This window comes from Triticum aestivum, chromosome 3B (genome assembly GCF_018294505.1).
Source record: "Triticum aestivum cultivar Chinese Spring chromosome 3B, IWGSC CS RefSeq v2.1, whole genome shotgun sequence".
NCBI lineage: Eukaryota > Viridiplantae > Streptophyta > Magnoliopsida > Poales > Poaceae > Triticum > Triticum aestivum.
Window position 1 is genome coordinate 786,987,172 of NC_057801.1, and position 27,763 is coordinate 787,014,934.

Consider the following 27,763-nt stretch of genomic DNA (forward strand, 5'->3'; position numbering starts at 1 on the left):
TCAACGTGGTCTTGGATCACTAAAATAAAAAATGTAGAGTCTTGTGCTTTGAGCTTGAGACAATCCTTTTGTCCTTAGCATTTTGAGGGGTCCACGTTTCTCATCCATGCCATGCCAAACATTGAGCTTTCCTGAAATATTTATCTTGAAATAGCATTAGCTCAATGAGCTATATGTTGTTAGAAATTACCAAAACCACCCAGGGATAGTTGCACTTCCAATCTCCCCCTTTTTGGTAATTGATGACAACATATAGATCAAAGCTTCGACAAATGATAATAAGATTGAAAAACATCGCCGCTTTGAGAAGTATGTGATAAGCAAGAGCTACCGCTAAATTTGGGCATTATTTAAAATTTGCTTTGGACTGCAAATGCACAATGTGTTAGGATCATGGGTTGCTCTTCCATGTCACATACATCTTGGTGGAGCGCTCAAAATGATAGAAGTTAAAAGCATGCACTCTTCACCAAGCAAGTGAATGATCATATAAGGATATAAGAGATAATATCATCCAACAAGCATTAAGGGTAGCATATGATCAAACACATGATCGAACAAGTAAGCAAGTAGCTCACAAGCACACAATCAAGAAGTTCAACCAAAACAAGAGAGATAAAAAGCAACACTCTCTCTCGAAGCCTATGATCTATACATTTTCTCCCTCTTCGGCAACAAGTTATCAAAAAGTTCAAAAATGCATAGTGCTAAACGACTCTCAGGCTTGGTCTTCATGAGGTGGCGTAGAGATGACTCCAAGTACGAAAGCGTCTGTAGATGTGGTTGGAGCTGGTAGAGTGGCTGCTGGAGCTGGTGGTACTAAAGCTATAGCAGCTGCTGGTGATGTTGTAGCTCTAGTGTCTGGAACAGGCACTGCAGCAGATCTCTGACTCCTGGGCACTCTAGTGAAAGCATCTGTAGTAGACTTGCCCTTCTTCTTCTCCACTTCCTCCTAAAGTTGCTCAACTACTGACTGGATCTCAATTACCTTGACAGCAAGATCATAGAATTTCTGCTCAATGATCCTCTCCAAGCTCTCCTGGTTTTAAGTCAGGGTGGCCAAGCCCTTCTCAATCCTCAAGGTGGAGGCAATCAGATATCCAAGCTGATCTTGTTTCCTCTTCAAGAATATTTAAGATGCTTCTTCAGCTGTTGTCATCTTTGCAGCTTTCTCTGCCCTTGCCTTATCTCTCTTCTCATGTGCTTGAGTTGATGATGATTCATTCTCATTCATGACAGCAGTGTTGTCTTCAAATTCAGGGTAGATGGGCAGGTGCTCCTTATCCAATAGATATTTGCTTATGCCCATCTTGGAGTTGATGAGCTCCTGAATTTGTGGGGCATACCCACAAGATCTCTTCTGATCAGCTGCAGTCCTCTTGATTATTTCCATAATCAGACTCATCACCTTGAACTTTTGAGGCACATCAAATAAATGCAGGAAATTGATAGCATGTTCTCTGATCATCTTGTGATCACCTGCTTGGGTAGCAATGTGTGCCTTAGGATCCAGTTGATTGTAGGCAAACCAGACAACAAGAAGTGGACAGATCCAAACTTATGAGTCTCCAAAGCATCATCTGGGATCTCTCCGTACATGCTAGCCATAGTGTTATGGTCTTTCTTTTTCTCAGCATAAACATCCAAATCATATTAATTTTCTTCTAGGGCATTGATCAACTGACATTCTTCCACAGAGGATTGGTACCTAGTACCTTCTGACATCGAGATGATCTTCCCATCTGGGTAGAAGTGGGCAGTGGAGTAAAACTGCATGATCAGCTCATCATTCCACTTGGTGAGCTTCTGGCCAACAAATGTATCAACTCCACATGCTTTGAAGCTGTCATATACACCTGGATAGTGATCTTCATTCTCCTTGATGTACTCCCATTCAACCCATCTCATGTCACAGACAATAGGCTTCTTGTCAAGCAAAATTGTCTCATAAAAGTCTTGTTGTTCCTTAGTGGGAACCTGTAGTCAACATCAGTTCTCCTCTTGACAGCATATGGATCAGACTGTCTCCACATTCTTAGTCCAACATCCTTTCTGATGTGCATATCTTCAGCTACTGGATGAGCATCACTGTGGTCTGGGATCTTAGGCTTGAGCTTCCTTAGCACTTGGGCTTCATCACCTTCTTCATCAGCAGTCTCAAGCACTAGGGCCTTGTTCTTTTCTGCGGCTAGAATACTTCAGGTGTTCCTCTTGGGTTTAGGCTTTTGAGCTGGAGCAGCAGCCTTGGGAGCAGCTTTGGGCTTAGATGGAGCAACCCCTAATCTGATTGCATCTCCCATGAGTTTCTGAGCTTTGGGTGCTGGTGTAGCATCCTCTTCTTCTTCATTATCAGATTCTCTCATCATTGAGGGTTTTCCAATAATGCTGGCAGTGGTCTTCTTGACCATCTCTTTCCTCTTCTTCTCAGCCACAACTGGTTCTTTGGGTTCAGATCTCAAAGTTTCTTGAGTGGATGCTCTGGGCTTTGACACAGGAACTCTTCTTGCTAGAGCCTTTGTTTTCATTCCAGGCTTTGTTGCAGCAGTTGTGCCATACTCCTTTTTCAGCACCTTTTTCTTTGAAGTGGCCTCATTCTCAGCAGCCACATAATCCTCATCTTCAGAATCTGAGATTTTCTTCTTCCTTGTTCTAGTAGCTACCTTGGGCAAGTTACTAGGTGTGCTCCTGCTGCCATCATCATAGCTGTTGGAGGGACTAGTGCCCTCACTCAACTAAACCTGTTCCTCTGACTTGTTCTGACTATCACTTTGATTAGTCATCTCTGCAAACTGTCAGCAGACCCTGTGAATAGGTTGTAGATGAGGTAGAGTAGATGAGCATCACAAAGTGCAGAGTTTTTGCAAAATACTCCCTCCGTTCCTTTATATAAGGTGTATTTGTTTTTTGATAAAATTACACAATATAAGGTGCATTTGTTCTAATTCCTCATAATTCCGATCTTGGCCCTCCAGAAAAAGGGAAGTATCTCTCCCCTGATTGCATGTATCTCTCCTTGTAGAGAAAGAATAGGAAACTATATCTCTCTCCTGATTCCGTGTATCTCTTCCTTTCCTATCCTAAATGATTTACTTGCTGCTAATCTATGAATTGGACAAGGGTAATTTTGTCCTAAATAGTCCTTAATTCTGTGCCTTGGTTAACATGCTGAAAATAATACACCTTATATAAAGGAATGGAGGGAGTAGATGACTTAAAAACTTAGTTTTAGTTCTCCAGAGAAAGCATTTCGGATCTACCGATTTGTAAACTCGGTGATACCGAAGCAGATTTTGGAACCTAAACTAGTGAACTCGGTCAGACCGAGTCACAGTTCGGTGGCACCGAGACTGCTAGGGTTTCATAGAGAATCGAACTCGGTCACACCGATTTGCAATTTTCGGTCAGACCGAAAAGGCATATGCAATGGCCTAAGCTAAATCGGTGAGACCGAGTTCAACAATTCGGTCGGTCCGAGATGAGTTCGGCGGAAACCTAACCCTAAATTTCCAAATCAAAACTAATCTATGGGATGTTTTCAGTGGATAGAGTGATTTCATACGTGGCAAGAATCATGGCAAAGCAATGTGCTAAGAATTGGAGTTAATGAATAGCATAAAGATCAAGTTCGTACCCTAGTTCGGTAGTGAACTTGCTACGACGGCAACGGCAGGGCAGATTGCCGTTGACGGCGATGGAGACCAGCAGCGGGAGGTCGCTGGTGGCGAGAAGACGACCCAGAGACCCGAAGAGGCGGAGCAGGTTACGCGCGGGTGAAGGGATTCGGAAAATTTTCCAAAATTTGACCCGTCAGTATATATAACCTGACCCTGTCAGTGTGACCGAGTGGAACAACTCGGTGGCACCGAGATGCAAAACTACAAGCAGTTACTGCAACTCGGTGTGACCGAAATGTTCTAATCGGTTGCACCGAGGTTGAAAACCTAGATCAACTTAGTGATCTCGGTGTGACCGAAAAGTATGAATCGGTCAAACCGAAATGCACAAAGAGGTTTTGGAAGTTTAAGTCTATGACGAATCGGGGACTCCGAGTTCTCCTCACACAGAGTGGTTCGAATCTGACTTGATCAAAATTTGTGATGTAGCATGAATAGAGTTTGAGACGAGAAAAGCATAGATAGCTAGAGAAGGTTCTTAGGCATTCTTGTCCATCCATTTGGCAAAAGAGAAAAAGCCAAATAGTCAAAGCAACAAATGGATGTCCTCGAATGAGTAAAATATGCATCCAACATGCTCACACAATAAAATGACAAATGAAATATGTGAGAAAGCATCCACAAACACTCTAGCATCTATCAAACAATTGGCGATGACTAGGTCAGCTATATATGAGTATATTGACTTAGGAGTCAAATGAGAACATTTGATCATAGGTCATACTCATCGTTTAAGCATAAGTGGGGTTACCACTTTTACATAAAGCATTGTTGTGTTCACACCATTAGAGTTGCTTTAGCTCAATTCTTAGAGTAAAACTCCCCCTAGATGTGAGATCCCCCCTAAGAGGGATGAACTAACCTTGGGTTTTGTCGATAATGAATTCATTTAGGTGTTGAAGATGTGGATGCTCAATGTTGATGTAGATCATTCGGAGCAATCCATTGGAGTGAGTTGCACTTTCAATAGCTACACGGGTTAGTCCCACAAGGAACAAACAAGGATATCCATAGACATAGAGTGATGCACACACAAGATGATGTCCATGAAAGCATTAGGTTACCTTGTTCCACGTCTTACCAACAAGAGGGTTTGTGACTCCTTGGACTAGTGCAAGATATGGAAGTTGTTTGCACTTGTCCTTGCCAAAATGATAAGAGTGAAGTATGTTGGCGGAGTCACCCTCAAGAACTCTCTAGTTCTTCTTCTTTGGGATCCACATCATCTTGATGGGAATCCTTGGAGTTGTAGTCGTACTTGATGAAGTATAACTTGATGTAGTCTTGGGAACCCACTTGACCAGGGCCTTAGGAGCTTCTTCAAATGCATCAATCTCCTCTTGAAGCTTGTCCTTGCCTTTTTGCTTGTGGTCTTGTGGTGGAAGATCATCTTGAGCTTGTGTTCCTTTGAAAGAAGTAGGATCGTACTTCTCTTGTTGAGGAACAAACTTTGTCTTGGGGTATTGATCTTCTTCCCACTCAACTCCATTGGCATTGAACTTCCGTTCAAAACCAACACCTTGATTCTTCCGGTGCCTTCCTTGCTTGTGTACAATCTCCTCGAATTGCGTACTTCCGGCAAGGCTCTTGTAAACACCTTTCTCTATAATTCCCTTCAATAAGCTATTTTCTTGCTCAAGTGTAACTTGGCTAAGAGAATCATTAGTGGAATCAAGAGAACTACTAGAAGCAACAACATTGGATTTAGCATGATTATTGTTACTACTAGAAGAAGAATCTTTCTTGTTCTTGTTGTTAGACTTGACTTGTGGCATGTAAGTAGATAAGAGTAAATGCTTGGCAATGTAAGAAGAACTTTTCTTGTGAAGATCATCATTGATTGCCTTTAAGAACTCATGCTCTTGCTCAAGGTTGAGCTTTTCAAAGCATAACTTCTCACGAGTCTTTAAAAGTTCTCGATGATCTTCCAAGATAGTTTCATGAGCTAACTTAAGAGTGTTTAGTTCTTTAGTTAGGCGCTCAATCTTCTCCTTATCATTGTCATTCATTTTATCTTGATTAGCATGATTAATTGATGTTTCATCTTAGTATTCATCACTATAGTTGTCAACAAGTAAATCATCGTCACCTAACAAGCCATCTTCATCACTATTGAAATCAACATACTCAGGGTGTGATACCTTTGGGCCTTTAGCCATGAAGCATCTTCCAATTCCTTCATTTGGTGAGTCAAATATGTCGTAGGAGTTGGTTGACACAAGTGCTAGACCGGCAACACCTTCATCTTGAGTATATTCGGAGTCGAAGTGATAGCTTCTCTCGGAGTGATTGTTGGAGTCGGAGTCCGATACCCATTCACCAACATGAGCTTGATGCCTTCGTTTTGTGTAGCTCTTTGATGATTTGTCCTTCCTTTTCGAATCCTTGCTTCTCCGGGATGTTCTTCGTTCATAACGATCATCTCTACTCCTCCTCTCTCTTGGTGGTGATTCTTCTCTTCTACTCCTTCTTTTTGGAGAATCTTCTCTTCTTTTGTAGGGAGCCGTACACTCATTGGAATAGTGCCCGGATCTTCCACAATTGTAGCAATTTTGCTCACGACTAGAAGATCTTTTGTCATCTTAGGACCTTCACTTGGAACTTCTTTCCTTACTTCTACTCTTGTAGAACTTGTTGAAGTTCTTCACCATTAGGCTCAATTCTTCATTGAAGGTTTGTTTCTCACTTGATGATGTGGGAGCTTCACGTGAGGCTTTGTAAGCACCACTTGACTTGTTGTGGAGCTCTTTCTTATCCTTGAGTGACATCTCATGAGCAACAATTCTTCGAATGACTTCCGTTGGCTTGAGATCTTTGTAATTGGGCATCATTTGGATCAATGTGCACACGGTATGATATTGTCCATCCAAGTCTCTTAGGATCTTCTTGATGATGAATTTATCGGTCATCTCTTCACTTCCTAAGCCGGCAATCTCATTTGTGATGAGAGCAAACCTAGAGTACATTTTAGCGACGCTTTCACCATCCTTCATTTTGAACTTGTCAAGTTTACTTTGAAGCACATCCAATTTGAATTCCTTGACAGAGTTGGTACCCTCGTGCATATCAATCAAAGTATCCCAAATTTCCTTTGCATTCTCAAGACGGCTGATTTTGTTGAATTCTTCGGGGCACAGTCCGTTGAAGAGAATATCACAAGCTTGAGCATTGTATTGCAGCATCTTCAATTCTTCCGCGGTAGCTTCACGGTTCAGTTCTCTCCCATCAAAGAATTCACCTTGCAAGCTAATACACACAATAGCCCAAACGGCAGGGTTATGTCCAAGAATATGCATTTTTCATCTTATGCTTCCAATTAACAAAATTTGTGCCATCAAAGTAAGGACCTCTACGGTGGTAATTTCCCTCGCTAGACGGCATACTCTCCTAGGTTGTGAAACCAAGGGTATATGACCACCAAAAGGTATGGAAATCAAAGCAAATGGAGACCAATGTTTTGATACCACTTCTAGGATCAAAAATATGTCTAGAGGGGGGTGATTAGACTACTTGACCAAATAAAAATCTAGCCTTTTCCCAATTTTAGTTCTTGGTAGATTTTAGCAAGTTAGCACAAGTCAAGCAATCAACCTACACTTGCAGTTCTAAGAGTATAGCAGCAGAATGTAAAACAATTGCATATGAAGGTAAAGGGAGGAGTTTGAGGAAGCAAACACAATGTTCACATGGAGATTTTTTATCCGTGGTTCCGATAGGTGGTACTATCAAACATCCACGTTGATGGAGACTTCAACCCATGAAGGGTAACGGTTGCGTGATTCCATGGAGGGCTGCACCCACGAAGGGTCCACGAAGAAGCAACCTTGTCTATCCCACCATGGTCGTCTCCCACGAAGGACTTGCCTCACTCGGGTAGATCTTCATGAAGTAGGCGATCTCCTTGCCCTTACAAACTCCTTGGTTCAACTCCACAATCTTGACGGAGGCTCCCAAGTGACACCTAGCTAATCTAGGAAACACCACTCTCCAAGTAATAACAAATGGTGTGTTGATGATGAACTCCTTGCTCTTGTGCTTCAAATGATAGTCTCTCCAACACTAAACTCTCTCTCACAGGATTTGGATTTGGTGGAAAGAAGATTTGAGTGGAAAGCAACTTGGGGAAGGCTAGAGATCAAGATTTATGTGGTAGGAATAGAATATCTTGACTTCAACACAAGTGTAGGTGGTTCTCTCTCAGAAAATGTATGTTGGAAGTGTAGGCATGTTCTGATGGCTCTCTCCATTAAGGAAGAGTGGGTGGAGGGGTATATATAGCCTCCACACAAAATCTAACCGTTACACACAATTCACCAAACTTGATGGGACCGAATCGTGAAACTCGGTCAGACCGATTTAGTTCATAATGTGACTGTTAGGCATTTCGGTGGGACCGACATGTCAACTCGGTGGGACTGATATCATTAGGGTTAGGGCATAACCTAGTCTCGGTGAGATCGATTACACAAACTCAGTGAGACCGATTTTGGTAATAGACAAATAGAGAGTTGGTCAGGAAAACTCGGTGGGATCGATGAGCTCATCTCGGTTGGACCGAAACGTTACGAAATGGAAACAGAGAGTTTGCATTGCAATCTCGGTGGGACCGATCGCTCATCTCGGTTTGACCGAAACATTATGAAGGGAAACAGAGAGATTACAATCCCATCCCGGTGAGACCGAGATCCCTATCGGTGAGACCGAAAATACAAGGGTTTCTGGCAATGGCTATGACAACTGAACTCGGTGGCGCCGGATAGAAAGTTTCAATGGGGCCGAGTTTGACTTTTGGTTTGGGACATATGTGGATGTGAGAAAGTAGTTGAGGGTTTTTGGAGCATATCACTAAACACTTTGAGCAAGAAACTCATTAAGCAACACCTCACCCCTCTTGATAGTATTGGCTTTTCCTATGGACTCAATGTGATCTTGGATTAGTAGAATGAAAAATGTAGACTCTTGTGCTTTGAGCTTGAGCCAATCCTTTTGTCCTTAGCATTTTGAGGGGTCCACGTTTCTCATCCATGCCATGCCAAACATTGAGCTTTCCTGAAATATTTATCTTGAAATAGCATTAGCTCAATGACCTATATGTTGTTAGGAATTACGAAAACCACCCAGGGATAGTTGCACTTTCACCTTTAAACCTCGATGGAGTTAGTAGATACAAAGGATAATGGGCCACGATGGGCCCTACCCCTCATTCGCTCCAATTGCCACTAGAGCCATCATAGCCCTGCCACCGCTCTCACGGCTCTGGCCGTAGCCTCCACCACCATTGCCGAGAGAGCTGGAACTCGGCATCACTGACGATGAAGTTGCGGCCATCCATGTCCCGGCCGTTCATGACCTTGATGGTTGATTTTTTGTTTGCCCGTGAGTTTGCCAATATTCTCTAGAAGAATGAATTAGAATTGCTGAAAAGGCATTGGTATGTCAAAATGATGATAAATATTCAAATAATGACTAAAAATTGGCCATAACCAAAATAAAGGTGTTTCATGGGAGGAGGGGCAGAGGTGGGAGCGGCAGCCAGGGCCAAAGCCCACTCCAAGAATCCGATTTTTCCTGTTAAAAACATGGGAACACTATTTTGTCGAATTTTTCCTATAGTGCCCCGTCCCCCCCTTCAACATTAGGATTTCAGCAATCCTGCCTCAGCTACTGCATGTGAGATGCTTCACTCAAAAGCAATGAATACTCATACTTATTTCAAATATATGAAATTTTAAACATAGCCTAATGAGGTCATATTAGGACCCATGCAACATTTCATATTCCTTAGAGAAGATTTATACTTTATAAAAGATTAAAAAAAACATGCAGGCAACTGTTTGAATTTTCCAAATGAAATATTTGCATTTTCACATATTTTCTGATATGAGCTAAAGAGTTTGATGTGTACATTTTGGCTACAAAATTTTAGCTCATTCTTAATGGGCAAATGATTTATTTTATATAAATATGATTTTGAAGTTAGGTTTACCTTTTTAAATTGTTATTGTGGAAGTGCTGATTTGGTGCCTAGGTGCATCTACACTAGCATGAATAGTAAATGCAAATAAAAATGGTGAAAAAATTCAAAAAAAATCTAATTTGTTGGTATCAAACATGCTCAAGTTCTAGGTGTGTGCAAAAAAATCATGGTGAAATGACATTCAAGGAGATCTCTGCAAAGAAAAAATAATTCAAAGGAACTTCCGAAAAGGGCATTGTTTAGACTCAATTTGTTTTTTTTTTGGCTAAGGGCTACTTGTATGTCATTTAACCACGAAATTTTGTACACACCTAGCGAAGTTGAGCATCTCAATGTCAAAGAATTTCATTTTTTTTGTTTTTTCTATTTTATCTGAATTTACAGTTCATAGAGAAGACGAGCCTGTGCTCGGTGTTAAATTACCATGATATTTTTCATATTTATATTTGATTGCTTTGTGTTACAAAATTGCAAGTCACGAGGTCACCGGAAAGGGTCATGCAACTCCATATCCACCACATATCCCTCAAACAAAGAAACAAAATTGCTATCTCTAACAACTTGGCATCTCACTCAACCAAACAGAAAAGTGGCTATCCCTAGACATGTGCTTGGGGATACCCACAACCACAACCACTCAAATCCATTGTGTGAATTAAACACACTCTAAGATGCTTCTGCTTCAATTAAAAATCATTGTAATTGTACTTATCAACAAACATATGAAACTTTAAAAACAGCTGCGTGAGGTCATATTGTGACCCCATGCAAAAAAAATTATCTTTTAAGCACACTAAGATTTTATACAATAATAAAACCAAAGATGCACGTAAGAGTTCGAGTTTTCTGAACAAAACTGCCATTTCACATACTCCCTACGTTCCCTTATACAAGGCCACTATGAAATATACAATTTGCATCTATACAAGGTCACCAACAGTAATCGAGGCAAAAATTAATGATGTTTCCTCGTACTAGCAACATGTTTAATACTTTCATGCATGCAGTCATAATGACACTTTGCTTCCGATTAATAATCCCGATTAACAAAAAGAAAAGTTGACTTACAAAGCATTCATTATATTTTACCTTGGTACCTATAATTTGAGTTTGTGGCCTTGTATAAGGGAATGGAAGGGGTATTAATTATGAGCTAAAGAGTTACATAAGTATTTCGACATGATTTCTGTCCATTTAGAGGCCATTTTTAATGGCTAGAAATTTGTAGTTAAATTTGGAGTTTATCAGGTAAATGGCTAGAAATTTATTTAATGCATTAAACATAGCATAAGATTCCTGAAAAAACCCCAAATTTGACACGAAGAATGTGACAATAGAATTTTGCATGTAGACAAAGTTTGTGGCATTCTAGATCGATACGGTTTGTAGGCACTACAGGCAATACCTTAAGTTGGTGTTTAAAAAACGGAAATGACACTATATTAGTGCATAGTTGCATAGGCACTAGGGTTTGTAGATCTTTGTATGAGAGGCACTTCTTTGATTTGGGAGGAAATAAACATCGACGGCCGACTACACTGACATTAGATGGTGTACCTTAGCAATAACTAGACGAATTTCTTGGATGCCACTGATGATATTGGAAACGCAGTTAAACCTTAGCAGGAAGGTCTAATTGGTAGGTACAATCGAGAAAAGCATGATATAAGATTAGACAATCTGAGTATCGTGAATACAGATGGATGATTGATTAAGTTGTGGTTCCGAAAGTATTTCGTTGGTGGTCGTCGGACACATCAGTATACACGAAGATGCAAAAATAACTAACTTTTAACTAAACAAAACCCGAGTCTAAACGATGCCCTAGGGGTGGTTTAGGACAGAGGGGAAACTCGACCAGCTATGTGGGGGGGGGGGATCCATCATAAGTTGGTTTGCTCCTGTAACACAGACTCTAAAAACAATCTATTGTATTATACTATGAATTTACATGGCATTGACCGGAAGGTGAGGTGGCGTACCATCTACAGAAGGCTATGGACGACATTATAAAGTGTTATATCTTATATTCTATCCATGCCTTCACGTGTCATTATAGTTGCCTCAAAGCTAAGTCATGAAATCTCTACTCAGAACACCATACTGTTGCATCTCCATGCTTGCTCATGCTTTCGTTCTTGTCCCTCTCATTCCTTTTACATCCTTCATTCCTTAGTAATAAGAACATATTCGATTTACGCAACATCCTATTATCATGAGTAACAAAGGAAGTTTCTAGGAACGGAAGTACCTGCCAGTCGATGTGTGTGAGCTCTCGTGTTGGTCCTTGTCTTTCTGTTACTTGAGAGGGTGTAGCTATTGGGTTTGTGGACGTAATTGTCGTAGGGATGTCCTCAATGGCCACCTTGCTCTCCTCTATAGACTTGACCTCCACCCATGTTGTTTCCTTCTCTTGTTTCTTGTTTGCCTCCAATTCTATGTTTGTTCCTATTATGTCTTCGATCGCCGTCTTGAACACGGCTCCATCTCCTCCATTATTTCTCTTGTCCTTCTCACCTCTTCTGTCTGGCGGCCTCTTGTTGATTTTCTTTTGGTTGCCAACATGTCGACCTCCTCTTGTACTTCATCTTCATCAGCATCTTGTTTGGCCTTATTCTCATTGTTCTTTTCTTTCCACTTCTCATTGTTTTGGACAATGCCCAAAAATGGATCATGCTAAACAGTCTTCCCTTTGGTTCCCTGTCTTTGTTCATTTTTTGTGTGTAGTCAAGCTGCAAAAAAAACCGAACATACAAAATTAGGTGCAAAGATTGCATAAATAAAAATTTGGGCCACAAAGTTCATACTAAAATTAGATACTCACTAGCATGTCCTATGTCATTCCACTAGGCTTGGCACGATCTACTTGGGCAACACAACCTGCTCACAAGTTGCAACAATCTTGAATTGCTCTCCACCGATGATTGAGTGAACTGATTGTGCATTCAGATGATACTTTCACATTGCAATGATAGTGCTTGGCAATATTTTTCTAGTAAGTCTTTGTGTTTTGACTGGTTCCTGTAATAGGACCGATGCACACACTTTTCAATGATATCACCAATGCCTTGTCTTCTCTGAGAAATAGTTGCTTGACCTTGAACCTTTCTTATTTGTTGTAGCGGCAACCTCAATAACTTCATCATCAACCCCATTGTATGCATTATTCATCACAGATTAACGTCTACGCCGCCGGATGCAATCATCAAGTTCATAAACAGATGTTGACTACACATAAAAAATAGAGTCATTCATCAAGTTCACAAACACTACCGTAGGAATGCCTAGCAGTGGGGGGTGGGAAAAGCCTAGCAGTGGCAGGCAAGGCTCAGGGGCGCCTGCCACTGACCTCCCGCCACTACTATAATGGCATCAGTGGCGGGCGGCGCCGGCCACTGGTAGAATCTCTGCAGTGGTGGGAACGCCTCGCCACCCGCCAGTGGAGCATATTGTAGTTGTGGTGGCAGGATATAGCGCTCAGCACTGATATAGATTTTTCTTCCCATGAATTTACTGTGCTCGAATTTGTACACATGATTTGCAAAGAGTAAACAGACAAAAGTATATAATATATAACATTGGTTGAACCAGGCTTAATCAATTATATGAACAAATGACAAAGCTTCACATTTGTTCCACTTAATACACTATCATCACACTACGACATCCATCATGAGCTTCCAAATGTTCATATATGTCACTTATTTCTAAATGAGGTTAACGACAACCATCATCTGCCACTTGTTGTGGCGGCTCTTCCTTAGCGTGATTGCCACTGGTGTCTCAACCATTAGTCTCTTTCCCGTTAGAAACTCCCCCCCCCCCAACCGGCCTCATGGAAGGATCGTGCGTCCGTCTGTTTCGGTCTTGTACTTGATGGTGGGGACAACCCCTGCTCCAAGGCTTACTACAGCAAAACCGACTGCAGGGATGTTCAGGCCGAAAACCATCCTTGCGGGTAATTTCTATGATCATCGTGATTAGAAGCACAAACATCACACAATGTCAGACATCTCGCAATGTTAGTGTTACATGAAAAAAAGAGTGTAAAAAATACAGAACAAACCATGACATGTTTGACGATGTTTGTCTTGGTTAAATGGTGCACAAGGGGCACCCCCATGTAGTTCTCAATTGGTGGTAGGATCATAAAGAGATTGTTCCTCTCATTATGCGTAAGCTTCTTCATTCTTTGAGAAAATATTGGAGAATTGAATGGAACATCATCGTAATCATCCTGACTATCCTCGTCTTCTTGGTCATCGTCATGGATAACCTCATCATCATGACTATCTTCATCTTCTTGGCTGTCATCCTCATCGTCACGGATATCCTAATCATCATGACTATCGTCATCATCCACATCATCATGACTATCCTCATCATCGTCACCATCCTCACTATCCTCATCATCCTCATCATCTTCACCATACTCATCATCTTGGCTGCAAAAATAGATAATCATTAACCTGTTGACTCACACTTCTAAGTAAAATGCTATGAACTCCCCCCCCCCCATTCAGCTCATTTTTTGAAATGAACTTCATCCATCCATCACAATAGCTGATGGTTTTATGCTTTCCTTTCTTCACTTCAGCTTGAAATGACCCCCCCTTATCATCCTTCAAGAGCAAAGTATAACCTATTGCATTATTAAGTTTCACCCGTACGTTGCTTGGGATACACTATGCAACAGTAAAGTAAAATATGAACCAAATTAGTGGTAATGACATTAAATGACTGCAAAATGATTATAATGGTATGCTGAAGTTAAAGACCGTTACCACCGATTTTTTCAATCCCTCATTCAAAAAGACCCCGAATTCCTTTGCAGTTGCCAAGCTGTTCGCACAACTACTTTTGCAGATTTGGCACATTGGAAGCACCATGATCCATAATAATCATATGATACACTATGTAATCATAGCCCTAGCGGCGGTGGCGAGCCAGCTCCCTACCTGTAGCACTAGCGGCAGCGGCGGTGCCCTAACGATGACCCTAGTGGCAGGAAGGAGAGTGAGGGAGAGTGGGGCATAGTGGCGGGCGAGGCGTGGACGGGCTCGACGATGGGAAGAGACGACGGCGGGAGAAGACGCATCGCGCGGGACAAAGGGGGCGAACACCGGAGAAGGGGGTAGAATAGCAGCCAATTTGACTTAGTGTGGCCGTATTAGAGAATTTTGTGTGTGGGTAATACGTGTGGCGGGCGGCTATCGCCCACCGTAGAAAAAAATTAGAATTGAGTTGCCAAAAGATACTTGTGGTCGGCGACATGATATGCCCGACACAGCTATCTGTCGGAATAGTGGTGGGCACGTCGTGCTGCCTGCTACAAGCGCTTTCCACCAAGTGGGGGTACAGGGAAATGCCTGTCACTGCTGCCACTTTAGCAGTGGTGGGCCCATTTAGTTACCCATTTGTGTTCTTTCTCCTAGGTAGCAGTGGCGGGTCCAAGGTCACGCCCGCCACACATTTGGGTTCACTTATAAGCCCTTTCTCAGTAGTGAAATGTTGCATCATCATTCATAATTCTAAACATTGCATACTATCGAAGTGTGATTAAAAAAATAAACCTTTCCGGCATAGGATTGAAATCATAGCCGTTGTCGTACTTGCGAATCTCAAAGAACATGCCGTCATGGTAAGTGAAGAGGTTAAGGTGCCCATCGCCGGAGGCGGCTGGTGCCCATGGCCGGAGGTGGTGCGGCGACAGTCTTCTTCAGCCTCTTCACCCCCGACTTCTCTTGCCGGTGGAGCGGGCCGTGGCAGCATGACACCTTCTCCCTCTGCGGCGGTGGGAGCCTGGCTTGACGAGGACATGAGTCGCATGCATCGGTGTGCGACCGTGGTGGTAGATGGTGCAATAGCGTGGACGCGTGATGTGGTGGATGGTAGTGGTGGCGGCTGCTGATCGTGGGGCCATGGTGCGGCGGTCAGCAGCGGTGGCGGCGGGTGGCTACGTGGCCATTGGCCGCGGAGGGTGGTGCTCTGATAACGACGGCAAGGTGTTGAAGGGGCGACGACAATGAGGTGAAGTGGTTTTATGGCATGTAGTTTTAGGGGCGATGACAAAAAAAATTGAAAATAGGGAAACTGCTGGAGTGTGTTTTTCTTTTTGTGCCACGTTTGAAATAAGGGAGCTACTAGAGATGCCCTAAACAGGGACCTGCTGGATATGCCCTGGTTGAGGGAACGTTGGATTACCTGCATCGTAGCTAAAATATTCTTTGCCCTAAAAAAAGCTACAAACATTTCCTGCCTGTATAGCTCAATTGATTGAGAGTTGAGACCAAATACAGTTCATACAAGAGTACTTTTTTTTTCTGTCTGAACCGTACATGTACTCTAATCTAATGTGCCTCAAATTCTTTCGGTGCACTCCTATATACACACAGCAGCAGTATCTCATATTCTCAAAACAAATCCTCTCGATGCTTTAAGAAGAGAATATATCCTCGCTAAATTTGGACTATACATGCAACCATTTTATTAATTATTCATAAAGACCATACAAAGTAATACATCAGTAAGTCTGAAGCCACCATCTAGGCAACACTTGTTACTACTCCTATCCCCTTAAGGTGTGCCGATTGTCCGAGCCTAATACCAAACAGACATCGCACCAAAGCCTAACATCTAAAGCCGGATTCCCCAGCCCAGCCACATACCGGTACTGGGTCACACACGAGGCTGCCGCCGCCATCTTCCACCGGTCCATCTCCAGAGCAGGAACTGACGCATCGACCTTGCCTGGCCTGCCGTCGACGCCGCCACGGCGCCAGAAAATTTCACCACCCTGCACATATCCGTCCACACGCGTCCGTCGTCGAACCTCCGGAGCGCCATGCCGCCGTTATCCGTCGTCGGCCTTGAGGTGGATGTAACAATGCTCCTCCTCTTGTCGCCTCCAGCCAGCACTTGCTCCAAAACGATGCCCTCAGGAGGGACAACAACATCGAAGGTGCCATCATCGTCCGATCCGGTAGACCTAAATCTAGGGTTTCCCTCGAAGCATCACAAGTGGGGTGCCACGACCTGCAATAACGATGCCTCGAGAAGGGAATGCCGTCACAGACGCCGCCATCTTCCGCCATGACTGTAGTCGGCGCGATTTTTACCGGAAGTCGCGTCCCCCCGATCTCGCAGCTGGGTGGAGCCAAACGGAGCCTCGCCGTGGAGACGAGGGCCCCCGTTGGCACGCCGGAAGGGAACCTCCAACCGCCCTCATCGATCTCCTCACGCCACCGGCCGGCCAAGGCCATACCGAGACAGATCTGGGCAGGACGCCAGATCCGTAGCCATCGATACCCCCCATCTGCATGCAGCCGCGACCCTTGCTAAATGGAGCACCGCCACCGCCACCACCCAATCTCAGGTCCCCGCCTGCCATGGAGACTTCGATCGCTGCCGCGCAGCAGGGGTGCCGCCCTAACTGCCGCCCCAAGCCTCCTCGCATGAAACGCCTCCTCCACCTCACAAGGGATGCCGTGACGCCCGCCTGCCCTGGATCAGCGCCGGGCGCGCCGCCACCACGGCCCTTGCTGGCAGCAACAGCGGCTGCGGATGGAACAAGGGGAGGCTGGCGGCTAGGGTTCGGGGCGCCCCTGACGTCGCCCGAGGGGAGGCGATGCGAGGGGTTGGGTTTAACTGCTACTAACTGCTAATTGGTCCTCGATGCTGGAGAGAATCCACTTGCAAAAGTAGTGCCTTCAAACATCAGCAGTCAGCACAACTGAACTTCCTCCCCCTCCTCCCGCGAGCGTCCGGGAGGAAACCCTAGCGCCGCCGCCTCTCCTCCCCTCCTCCTCTCCCCCCCCCTCGCCGCCGCCGAGGGGCGCGAGCGGGCGAAGCCCGGTCGTCGCCGGCGGCGGCGGGGTCCCCCTCATCTCCTCGCGCGGGGATCTCGGCGCGGGCCGGATCTCGCGTGCCGGGACACGGCGCTGGTTGTCGGGCGCGGCGGCGCAGCGGCGCTCCGGCGGGGGCCGACGACGGTGGCGTGGCGGCTGTGTGATGGGCGGCAAGGCGCGGGGTGGTACAGGCCGGCGGGCGGGTTTAGGCGGCGGTTGCTTCTCGGCAGCTCCGGCGAGCCCCCCCTGGCGCTGCGGGTCATGTGCGACCGGGTCGCGGGCGGCACCTCTCGCCGCGGCTCTCTGGTGGAGGGGCGGCGCGGCAGCGGTGGTGGTGGGCGCCCCCGTCCAGTCGGGCCCTTGCGGCTGGACGGCGGAGCTCGGCGCGGGAAGACCTCCCTGATGGCCTCCCATGGCTCCGGCGGCGGCAGATCTGCCATCTCATCCGTCTTCCTCGACTTCGGGTGGCGGTGGCTGCTCTCCGGCGGGTCCGGACCTTCGGCTTCGGGGGCGAAACAGGTGGTTTCGGGGGGGAGGCTGGTTGGGGGATGAGCGTCTTTGGCCATTGGCCGTTCCCCCACCTCCCCCTTCCCCCGGGCAGCGTCATGTCGCGGTTCGTCTCGAGGCAGCGCCCGCCGGCGACTCCAGGAGGCGGTTGGGGGCGTGGATCTGGTCAAAGTCGTGTCCTTTGGGAGTTCTCGCGGTGGTCTGGTGGCAGGGCGGCGGCCCTGGCGGTGGGAGACGCGGCGGTCGTGGACGGACTGCGCGGCTCGGATGCGGGCGGGCATCTATGGCCGCTCGGGTGGCATAGCTGCGGGTGGCTGTCGGACCGGGGAGGCGACGGAAGAGTTGAAGCACCGGAGTACATCACTTGCCCAGTACGCGCTCTGGCCGACGATGATGGCGTCCGCGGACATCGTGTTCCTCCCTGCAGGCTTCGTCGTGGTGCTCCTTCTCCTTCCTTCTAGCTCCGGGTGAAAGCTTGATCTTCGGATCGGACGGTGGCGACATTCCGTGGTCGTACCCCTTCTTGGAGGCATCGTCTTGGAGCCCTCGGTCCGGCGTGGTCCGTCACACTTCTTCCCGGTTCATCGGGCATCCTGTGGGGGCGTGGTAGTCGTTGAGGGTGTGTGTCGGTGCCCGGCATCCTTGTATCTCGTCTTGGGTGTGTGTGGTGTGCGTTTGTATCGTTGGCTTGGTTGTGGATGTTGGTTGCTTTATAATCTAAAGCGGGGGAAAACCCTTTTTCGGGAACATCAGCAGTCAGCAACATATCACAGGTTGTTCAAACTGATCCATCCGAATCGCTCTCAATTAGCAGTTCTCACAGAACTAAGAAGCCAGCAAGATTCTTGCTCAATGACTCCCTCACTCATTTGGAGACAAGCCACATATCTTTCATTCCGAGAGTTCAAGATCACCGTTGCATAGTAGCAGCATGCAAGGCTACCATTTCTCACAGCAAATAGCATAAAAAAAGTTCAGTCTGACACAACCTAAGCAACACATAATAAGCTGTTCAAACTTGTACAATCCAAATTACTCCCTGATTAACAAAACGTTCTGGCAGAAGAAAACTCTAAGATAACGTCCAATGATATAGATAAGCAGATAAGTTTCTTGTTGTACGTAGGAGCCCCTCGTTTGGAGATAAGCCACAAGTTTTCCACTCCCAGAGTTCAAGATCATCGTAGCAGCAGCATGCAAGACATGCTTCACTCTTAACATTTCTAGCGGCGGACGATGTAGACCATCATACTCAGCTGCTCCTCATTATCCATCAGCTTGAAGAGACAGATGTCCCCATCCCGCAGGTGGTTGTCGCGGGCAAAAGACGGCCATCCATGGTGAACGGTCATCTGATTGCTCGTGCCTCGCGTGCGATACTTATATTGCAGCTTGGTAGGCCATGATCTGCTCTTCCCCTCCCGCTGAAGCACCAAACTAATTCGACTATTCTCTTCACGATGAAGGTCAGCAGAAAACTTCTGAACAAGATATGTGGCCGCATACTGACAGCCAAAGTGCTGTTTATATACATAACACAAGGCAAATGTTAGAATGACACAGGCGCAGAGATTGGGAGATTTGTTGTTATTTATCTTATCAAAGGATAAAGATGCAATAACTGAGGAACTGACAGAAAGTGACAGAAAATATTTTCCTTGAACTTACTAGGCTGGGACAACGTTGGCTGCCACGCTGACAGACAGTGCTCTTGCTCATGATAGCAACATAAAAGGGCGGTTTGAACTTAATCCCCTCAACTTTCTCCAGACATTTCAAATTCTGTGCTGGTGTTAGAGAAGCTCCGTTTGACAGCATGAAGAGATGCTCAAAAGCTCCCTCGGAATCCTCAGAGACTTCATGCTCTTCATGTTCTGAAGAGTACTCTTCACCTGGACAAATTTTCACATAGATCAGATATCATGGGAACTGAAGTGTGACACATGCGTCCTAGCAGTGGCAATATTTCAGTACCATCCGTGGGTGGTTCATCCTTCACACCGCCCATCTTGGCACTTGTACTTCCGCGATTTGAGCCAATGCCAGTTGTTCCTCCCGGGGAATGGGCACTGCTCTCTTTGTGAAGGAGATGGGCTGTCACTATGAATCTTCTGTGCTTAACATTTGTCATTGGTTGAAAGAGACAGATATCACCCTCCCTAATATGAGTGTCATGCACAAATTTTGCTAAATAAAGGGTGCGCCGGCCTGCATTACACATGCCGGATGCCCTGATATGAAATTTGCACTTCCAATTCTTGTTCTTCCTAGGCAGCTGGAGTATGATAGTCGTATCTTCACATGGAAAGTATTTGAGTGCATAATCCTTCTGTATTACCTAATTAAAAAAAGGAACAGAATGTGATTGTGATACTGTAAGTTGGTTATATCTGATAGCAGAAGCACTAATGAGATAAGAAGTTAACACGGTCACAAAGGCTAAATTGTTCCAATCCAATACACACATATTGTGGCAAACATGTCCTTCAGACGTTTGAGTTAGAAACAAAATACTGACTTCCCTAAACAGTATTATAACAAGAAAATGTACGTAGCTACAGAATATTAGAAAAACGTATTTCAATAGAGGCAAAGAAAATAAATGACAATGTGGGAGAAACAGAACACAGATGGTAAAACTAATGATTAAGAAAAAGAGCCGAGGTGTTCTCCGCCCCCCGCCCCCCCGCGTCGCCCCCGCCCGGGCGACTCGGGCGGGATCCCAACCCTAGCCGCCGGGGCTCCCCCTCCTTCCATCCCTCCCTCCGCCGCCGCCGAAGGACGCCGCCGGCCTTTTGCCCGGGGGCTGACGGTGGTGGCGGGGGCCTTTCCTCTCTCCCGCGCCATGGGGACGGTGCGGAGCTCCGCGGCGTGAGGTGGCACGGCCGATCTGGCCTCCGTGGCGTGGCGGGCCTGCCTTGACCGGCGGCAGCGCGGCGGCGGCCTCGTCCTAGGGCGGTGGTGGTGGCGGTTGCGGCGGCCGGCCCTGCGTCGGGCAGCGGCCTTGGCTGCGTTCGGCGGTGGTGGCCGGATCTGCAGCGGCGGACCATCTGTCCTCGGATCGGCGGTGGCGGTATGGAGGGCCTGGTGGTTGGGTCGGCGCCATGTGTGGTTTGCCCTCCGGAAAGATCCGATCTGCCCGGTGCGGCTTGCTCGATGTGCGGCGGCTCAGATCGGCGGCGACCCGTGCGCACAATACGTGATGGAGGTTCTTCGAGCGGATCCGGGTGAAAACCTTGTGCTCGGCTTGTTGCCAAGACCGGCGTTGGTGGCACCCTGTGGTGTCATTACCTTCTTGAAGGCATCGCCGTGGAGAAGCTCTAGACCTCTATCCGCTACCTCCGGGGGAAACCCTAGATCAGTTGATCGGATGACGGCGACGCGTTGGTGTCGTTTCCTCCTTGGGGGCGTCATTCTTGGAGGCGTACACGGGATCGAGGGACCAGCGGGTGCCTTATTGGTGGAGCGGTACTTCATCCTTCACATTGATGACGGCGAGTCTCGGCGGCGTGGTGCAGTGGAGACTCGGCGCCCGATGCGCGGGGATGGACTCGCGCAGGTGGAGGTAGTTGTTTGGCGTCAAGGTGGCGTCGATGACGGAGTGGCCTGACAAGGTAGAAGCCTCAATATCTGCTCTGAAGACGGACCTGTGAAAGATGGCGGCGACGACACATGTGAGTGCGTCAGACCAGTTTATGCCCCAGACCCGGTATGTGGCTAGGCTGGAGCTTCTGGCTTTTGATGATAGGTTTAGGTGAGTAGACCGGGTATGTGGCCCAGGTAGCACCCCTTCATCATATGGATAGGAGTAGTGGCATATGTTGCCAAGATGGCGGATTCAGGCATATTGTTGTAATACTTTGTAAGGTCCTCGAGAATAATCAATAAAGTGGCCGTATGCATCTCCCAGATGCAGAGGCCGGGGGTCATCCTCCTTTTCTAAAAAAAGATGGTAAAACTAACATACCAGAGTAGCCCCCTTGTTTGCACTGCTTTTCTTCATCTGTACAACAAGAACGGGGATTTCAGATCGAATTTTCTCTACAAGTGCATTTATTTTTTCCTCCTGTGCTACTGTAAGATCACATTTCCCTGATAATACATAATCCTTCGAGAGCATCTGAAGATCATCTAACTCCATAGCCTCATCTGCAGTAAAAAAATCGAGAGTAAGAGAACAAAGGGTATGTGGGTAACTGATTTAACTTAAGAACAAACTTAACCTGGAAATTCCTTAGAAGTACTATAAGATACTGCAGGTGTATTTGCGGATTTATAACAACGGGACGAGCCTTCCTTTGGGCATCCACCTGATTCCAATCCTTTGTCATCAATGCTCACTTTGTGAAGGATATGCACTTTCACTATGAATCTTCTGTGCTTAACACTTGTTATAGGTTGAAAGAGGCAGATATCACCTTCTCTAACATGATTGTCGCAGGAAAAGTTGCGTAAATAGAGGTTGCGTTGACCTGGATAAGACACGCCGGATGGCCTGATGCGCAATGTGCATTTCCAGTCCTTGTTTTTCCCAGGCAGCTGGAGCATGACAGTTGTATCTTCACATGGAAAGTGCTCAAGTGCATAATCCTTCTGTATTATCTAATTGAAAAAAGGAATAGAATATGATTGTGATACTGTTAAGCTGAAGTAGTAAAGAGTTAAGAAGGTAAGAACCTCACAAAGGCAATGATAATGTTGATTTAGTAATGCATATGCATTTCGTTGCAAGCATATCGTTCAGTGTTTTGAGATAGAAGCAAAACACTGACTGACTTAAATAGTATCATAACAAGATAATGTGTGTGTGTGTGTGTAGGTATAGACAGCGAGCAATTTTGATACAAAATGCAGATGGTAAAACTTACGTACCAGAGTAGCATGCCGTTTTACGTTCGACTTCTTCATCTGTACAACTAGCACTGTAAATTTAGGTTTAATTTTCTCTATAAGCGCATCTATTTTCACCCTCTGTGCTTTTGTGGGATAGCACTGCGTTGATAAGACATAGTTATTTGAAAGTGTCTGTGGATTAGCTGACTCCACAGAATTGTCTACAGATAGAGTGTCTTCTGCTGTAAAAATGTTTCAACAGTAAGAAAACATGTGCTGGGTGGTAACTGAATAATCTGGGTACACAACTTAACCTGACAATTCCTCAGCAGAATGAGATCTTTCCTTCTGGCTTTCATCTGAATCACATGGATTACTCATCTTGGATATGCACTGTAAAACGAATCATATATTATATCAGTTGGAATTATTCAAAGGTGTTTTAATAACTAATTTGATACCCTGAAATCATTCAAGATCAGTATGGTGCCCTTTTTCAAATGCAAAAGCAGAGCTCATGCTGGATCAGTATGATGCCCGAAGACCTTTAGTTTGTAAGTCCTAACCCATTTTCCAATAGACTTGGTTAAACTTGAGAAAATTTGACTTACAAGAAACCTAGAACTTCAATTAATTTGCAACAGATAGAGTAATTGAAAATTATGCGACAGATAGAGTATATGTTGGATGTCTGCAAGTGACAGTTATGCAACTGGCAATTATGTGCTCCCTGGATATATGCAAAGTTGACTTTCAGGCATCTACATAAGCACTGCTATATGATTCCTAATACATTCATTAGATGTTTGTAATTTTTTACTATATAATTCAGGGATCTAATATCTACACTATGCATCCGAGCTTGATTTTGACCGCATATATACACTTCCAACATTTCATCCTTGAGTTCGGCAGCAGCATGAATTGGACAGTGCACAACTTGCTAGAGATAAAGACTTTAGAGAATTGGGTTACCTGCTCTCCGTCGTCTTCCTCTGCTCCTGTCTGCGATAGCGCTTCCCCTTCCCCCTCTGCTCCCTGCTGTGCCAGAGATTGAACCATGTACATGATGAAAAAAAATGCAAATTTGTCATAGTAATAGTCTTTACATGTGGGAAACTAGGCAAAGGATTCGAAAATAATTGAAGTAATTGAAAATGGTATATAATCAAGAATGCAAAAGAAAGGGAGGCAAGAAAGTCCATGTAAAACTAAAGTGGGATCAAAGGTGGGAAACTCTGTCTATAGAGGAAAAAGAACTGTCATGAATATGGCATAGAAAGAGAGCAAATCAACACTACACTATTGAAGAAGAAAAGACGCACGACTAAATTTCAAGCAAAGAGTGGAACATGGCAGAAGAAGCTTACCAAGGGGTTGCCACAATCGCTGCTACTTCCACTGCCTGGTGAAATGCAAAAAATTGTTCGTTAACTTGTTCTTAGAAGCTTCAACTACCGTATTGAGAGGAAGGCAGAGACGAGCCGCATACTGGCATCATTGTCTTGGTGGTAGTGCCTGCGGCACATGCTACCGTCGAACACCTTCACGGTGAGCACAGCGTGGCCATCGTAGCTTAAGACGAGGAAGTGTCCGAGCCGCATGTCATGAGCACGCGCAAACTGCTCCCATCCGTTCCCCAGGTACATGTGTCCGTCGGTGTCGGACACTACTTCCACGTCCCACAAGCGACGTCGGCACCCGGCCTCCCGCAGCTTCACTTCCCGAGGCTCACGGCCATCGAGTAACTTGGTGAACTTGTCTGGCAGCCTCTGCAGTGAGAATTAAGCAACGCTTGAAAGCGAATCGTTGAACCAACCAAACAGACCAATGACCAAAGATCAAAGCGTAGAAACAACACGTAGATGAAGCAGAAACTGAGAGATTGTGGCATACCAGTTTCTTCAAGAAATTTGGGAGTAGGATCATGAAGAACTCGAGTTCTTCCATCGCCCGGTGGGAGTAGGATCAAATGTAGCAGGAACGCAGAATGTCCTTCCAAAGCTTCTCTTATGACAGGAGCTTCGACTGAAAGGTAAACAGACAGGCCGAGGCTAATCATTTTTGAAGGGAGTAACTCTTACGGTCTTACATGTGTGTTGATTTTTTCCAATATAACTTTTCTTTTCTCCATAAAGCATCTTCATGTTGCAAGACATTAACATCATCTAGATCCTTCTTGTATTAATATAATAACGGTTTACTCCAAACGGCATTTGAATAATACATGAGAACTCTAGAGGGGTTCAAATGGGATACAAGGGAAGTCCAGAGAGTACACATGGACCCCTCTTGTTTTCCCAGTGACGGAATACAAGAGAGATTTACATAGTGTTGTGGTAATTCTAGTATACATTCCCTAATAACACACAATCTTTTAAAACTACCATTTTCAAGGTGGGTTGGGCATTGAAAACCTCGAAATCAGAAATTAAGTGCCTAGTCAGCAAATGACTATAAGTTGCTTAATGAGGAAGGTGTTTGGCAAGAGTTGTTGCTTAGCAAATACCTATATTCGAAAAGGATATCCCAAGTAGACGCAAAAACCAACTTATTCGCCGTATTGGAAGTGCTTGATGAAGGTCAAGTCTTCCTTTTTAATAGAGGTTCCAAAATGTTGGTGATTGTAGCAATCGACGAGTTTTTGGGAAGATACCTGATTGGGTGACACTCCATTAGCTCTAAAACACCCGACTCTTTATAATATTGCACTCGGAAAGGAGGCATCGATGACCATTGTTCTTGGGGCTATCCCATTGAATATTCAAATCCGTAGGCTGATTCCGATTTAGTTTACGTTGATGCCGATTAATCTAACTCAATGCCACATATGTTCAAATGAAGATTTTGAAGTCTATGTTTGCGGATCTCATGAATACTAAGCCTATTTTTCGCGGGAAGCATATCTGAAAACAAAAATCCCTTCCAAAATTAAAATTTTCCACGTGGTTCTTGCTAAGGGGTAGTTCTTACCAAAGATAATCTTGCAAAAGTCAATAGACAAGGTAGCAAAATATGTAGTTTTTTTGATCAAGAGGAAACAATAGTCATTTATGCCTGTCATGCCGATAACTATGAAGAATTTGGCACACAATTCACGTTACTTAGAATTTATCCTCACTAACAAGTATACCAAATTTATCCCCATCCTGTCTATAGCGGGATTACACAATTCACGTGGATGAGCTATGTAATCCCGTTATAGACCGGATGTGGTCTTGTTTTTTAATTTTTTACGCGGTGACTTGGACTTGTTTCATGTTTAATAAATTGGCATTGTGCATTGCTTGATGCAAAGGCTGGGGTCTCGCCGTTTCAAAAAAAGAAAAAGAAAAGTCAGCTGCCATTATTCAAAGTTGTTTGCGTAACTAAAGTTGGTTGAATTTTCTCATATACCCATATAATCGTACAACTGACTTTAGTTTGACAATGATCTTGTGCCCTCCTTTTGTTTGCTTTTTTTCCCCATATGACCAACCTTTTGCCGGTTCAACTATCATCAAGATAACAGAACAAATAAATATACTCCCTCCATTTCAAAATAAGTGTCGTGGGTTTAGTTGGTTCAAATTTGAACTAAAACCACAATATTATTTTGGAATGGAGGGAGTATAAATCATCTAGTGCAAAAGCAGTAAAATATACAAGCATAAGAAGAGACCAAGTGGCGCCTAATGCTAGCACATCTAATGCAAGTAAGAGGTTCTGAAAGCGACAGAGCAGCAAAAGCTAGTTACCAAATATAGCACCCAGGTGCCAGAACTGGACACCAAAACGGAGCATCAACTTTTCCATCAGCATCAAAGTTTGATTACATCCCATTTTGAGTTACTTCAAATCGTTTTCGAATTTTATGCCTAATTCTCCCATATGAAAAGATTGTATTGCCTCTACGGAAACATTTGCAATTTTTCCAAACTATCTAGTACAGACTGTTTGTCTCTGTTCCTGTCGCACAGCAGAGAGCTTCATTAGTGAGCACAGGCACAGGTGACCTATTTTCCTTCCAATCTCCATTTCATTGTCAATTTGGATCCCTAGCTAGCTTCCCCTTGCTGTTCCTGTGTAGGGAAAGCGTGTGGCAGTGAAGAATATTTTGGTTCGTGCGGTGCTTGTGTTGCGCGCTCCGTGCTGGAACTGAATTTGAAGTGTAGCCATGGCCCATGGGTGCTAGAACTGAATGTCTGGTACTTGGACAGAATGTTGTGATAAGAAAATAGAAGTGGAGTTGCTGCTGAAGCAGAGAATTTCTGTGTAATGAATCGTGAATTCGTGATCAGATTGTGGTTCGCAAAGGAACATATGCTGGATGTATGTATTAGCAGTGTTTATCCACAATCCATTGGCGATTTTGCAGTTTAACACCTTTTATACACCCTTTCCTTGACTTTTCATTGTTTCTTCAGAGGACCCTTCCATATTTGCCTTTCCATGTGCACCAGTGAGGAATGTGAACAGTAATGGATTCGATGTGAACAGTAATCCGAGATCTACTACTACTTTAGCTAAACAGAGAAGCACATAATGTCCACAGCCATAATCCACATGTAGAAAAGAAATCATGGTCCAAACTTCCGACTGATTACTTGAGCATGAGATCCAGGATATGAGTAGAACATCTGAACATGTATGAGAAATCTTGCTCGCATTGGAGAAAAATAGCACAGGACAAACCTAATCCCACCGTCGGCTGGACAGGCTGATTAAAGACTTGCCTCTCAAGCGGAGTCCCGGCGGCCGACGCCGTCGAGGCAGAGACCTGGTGAGCGGTGTCCGCCGACGGGGTCGAGGCAGAGACCCAGTGGGCGACTGGTCGGTGTCCTCGAACTGGAGCTCAGCCTCAGAGACAACCCGGCGGAGAAAATCTCAAATCTCTAGTCGTGCATACCGATATACCCCCGAAAATATCTAAAGCCTGCGGTGAC

At 45.0% G+C, this 27,763-nt stretch overlaps 1 protein-coding gene across 7 annotated transcripts; it reads right to left on the minus strand.

Moving 5' to 3' along the window:
• Positions 1-18,828: 18,828 nt before the first annotated feature.
• LOC123072424 (B3 domain-containing protein Os03g0619600-like) lies at positions 18,829-27,750 on the minus strand. 7 transcript variants are annotated; one of them, XM_044495979.1, is made up of 13 exons: positions 27,554-27,750; positions 24,735-24,866; positions 24,331-24,610; positions 24,209-24,243; positions 23,814-23,879; positions 23,153-23,231; positions 22,878-23,080; positions 22,478-22,607; positions 22,229-22,315; positions 21,973-22,154; positions 19,980-20,343; positions 19,674-19,897; positions 18,829-19,525 (listed from the first exon to the last, which is right to left on the minus strand). In XM_044495979.1, the coding sequence occupies exons 2-13, from the start codon at positions 24,786-24,788 to the stop codon at positions 19,229-19,231; spliced, it is 2,001 nt and encodes a 666-aa protein (XP_044351914.1). In that variant the 5' UTR covers positions 24,789-24,866; positions 27,554-27,750; the 3' UTR covers positions 18,829-19,228. The 7 variants fall into 7 exon arrangements, with proteins under 7 accessions (XP_044351914.1, XP_044351913.1, XP_044351911.1 ...); XM_044495978.1 differs by having other exon boundaries at positions 22,424-22,607; XM_044495976.1 differs by having other exon boundaries at positions 22,229-22,607; positions 23,814-23,876.
• Between the last annotated feature and the right edge of the window lie 13 nt (positions 27,751-27,763).

Bases quoted from the DNA above. Each gene is read 5' to 3' on its own strand.
- LOC123072424 (XM_044495973.1), bottom strand. From the start codon at position 24,788: ATGGAAGAACTCGAGTTCTTCATGATCCTACTCCCAAATTTCTTGAAG. The intron at 23,880-24,208 runs GTAAGCTTCTTC...TCTCTGGCACAG, and splicing joins GCGATTGTGGCAACCCCTTG to CAGGGAGCAGAGGGGGAAGG. The intron at 19,526-19,673 runs GTAAGTTCAAGG...GTATATAAACAG, and splicing joins GCCAACGTTGTCCCAGCCTA to CACTTTGGCTGTCAGTATGC.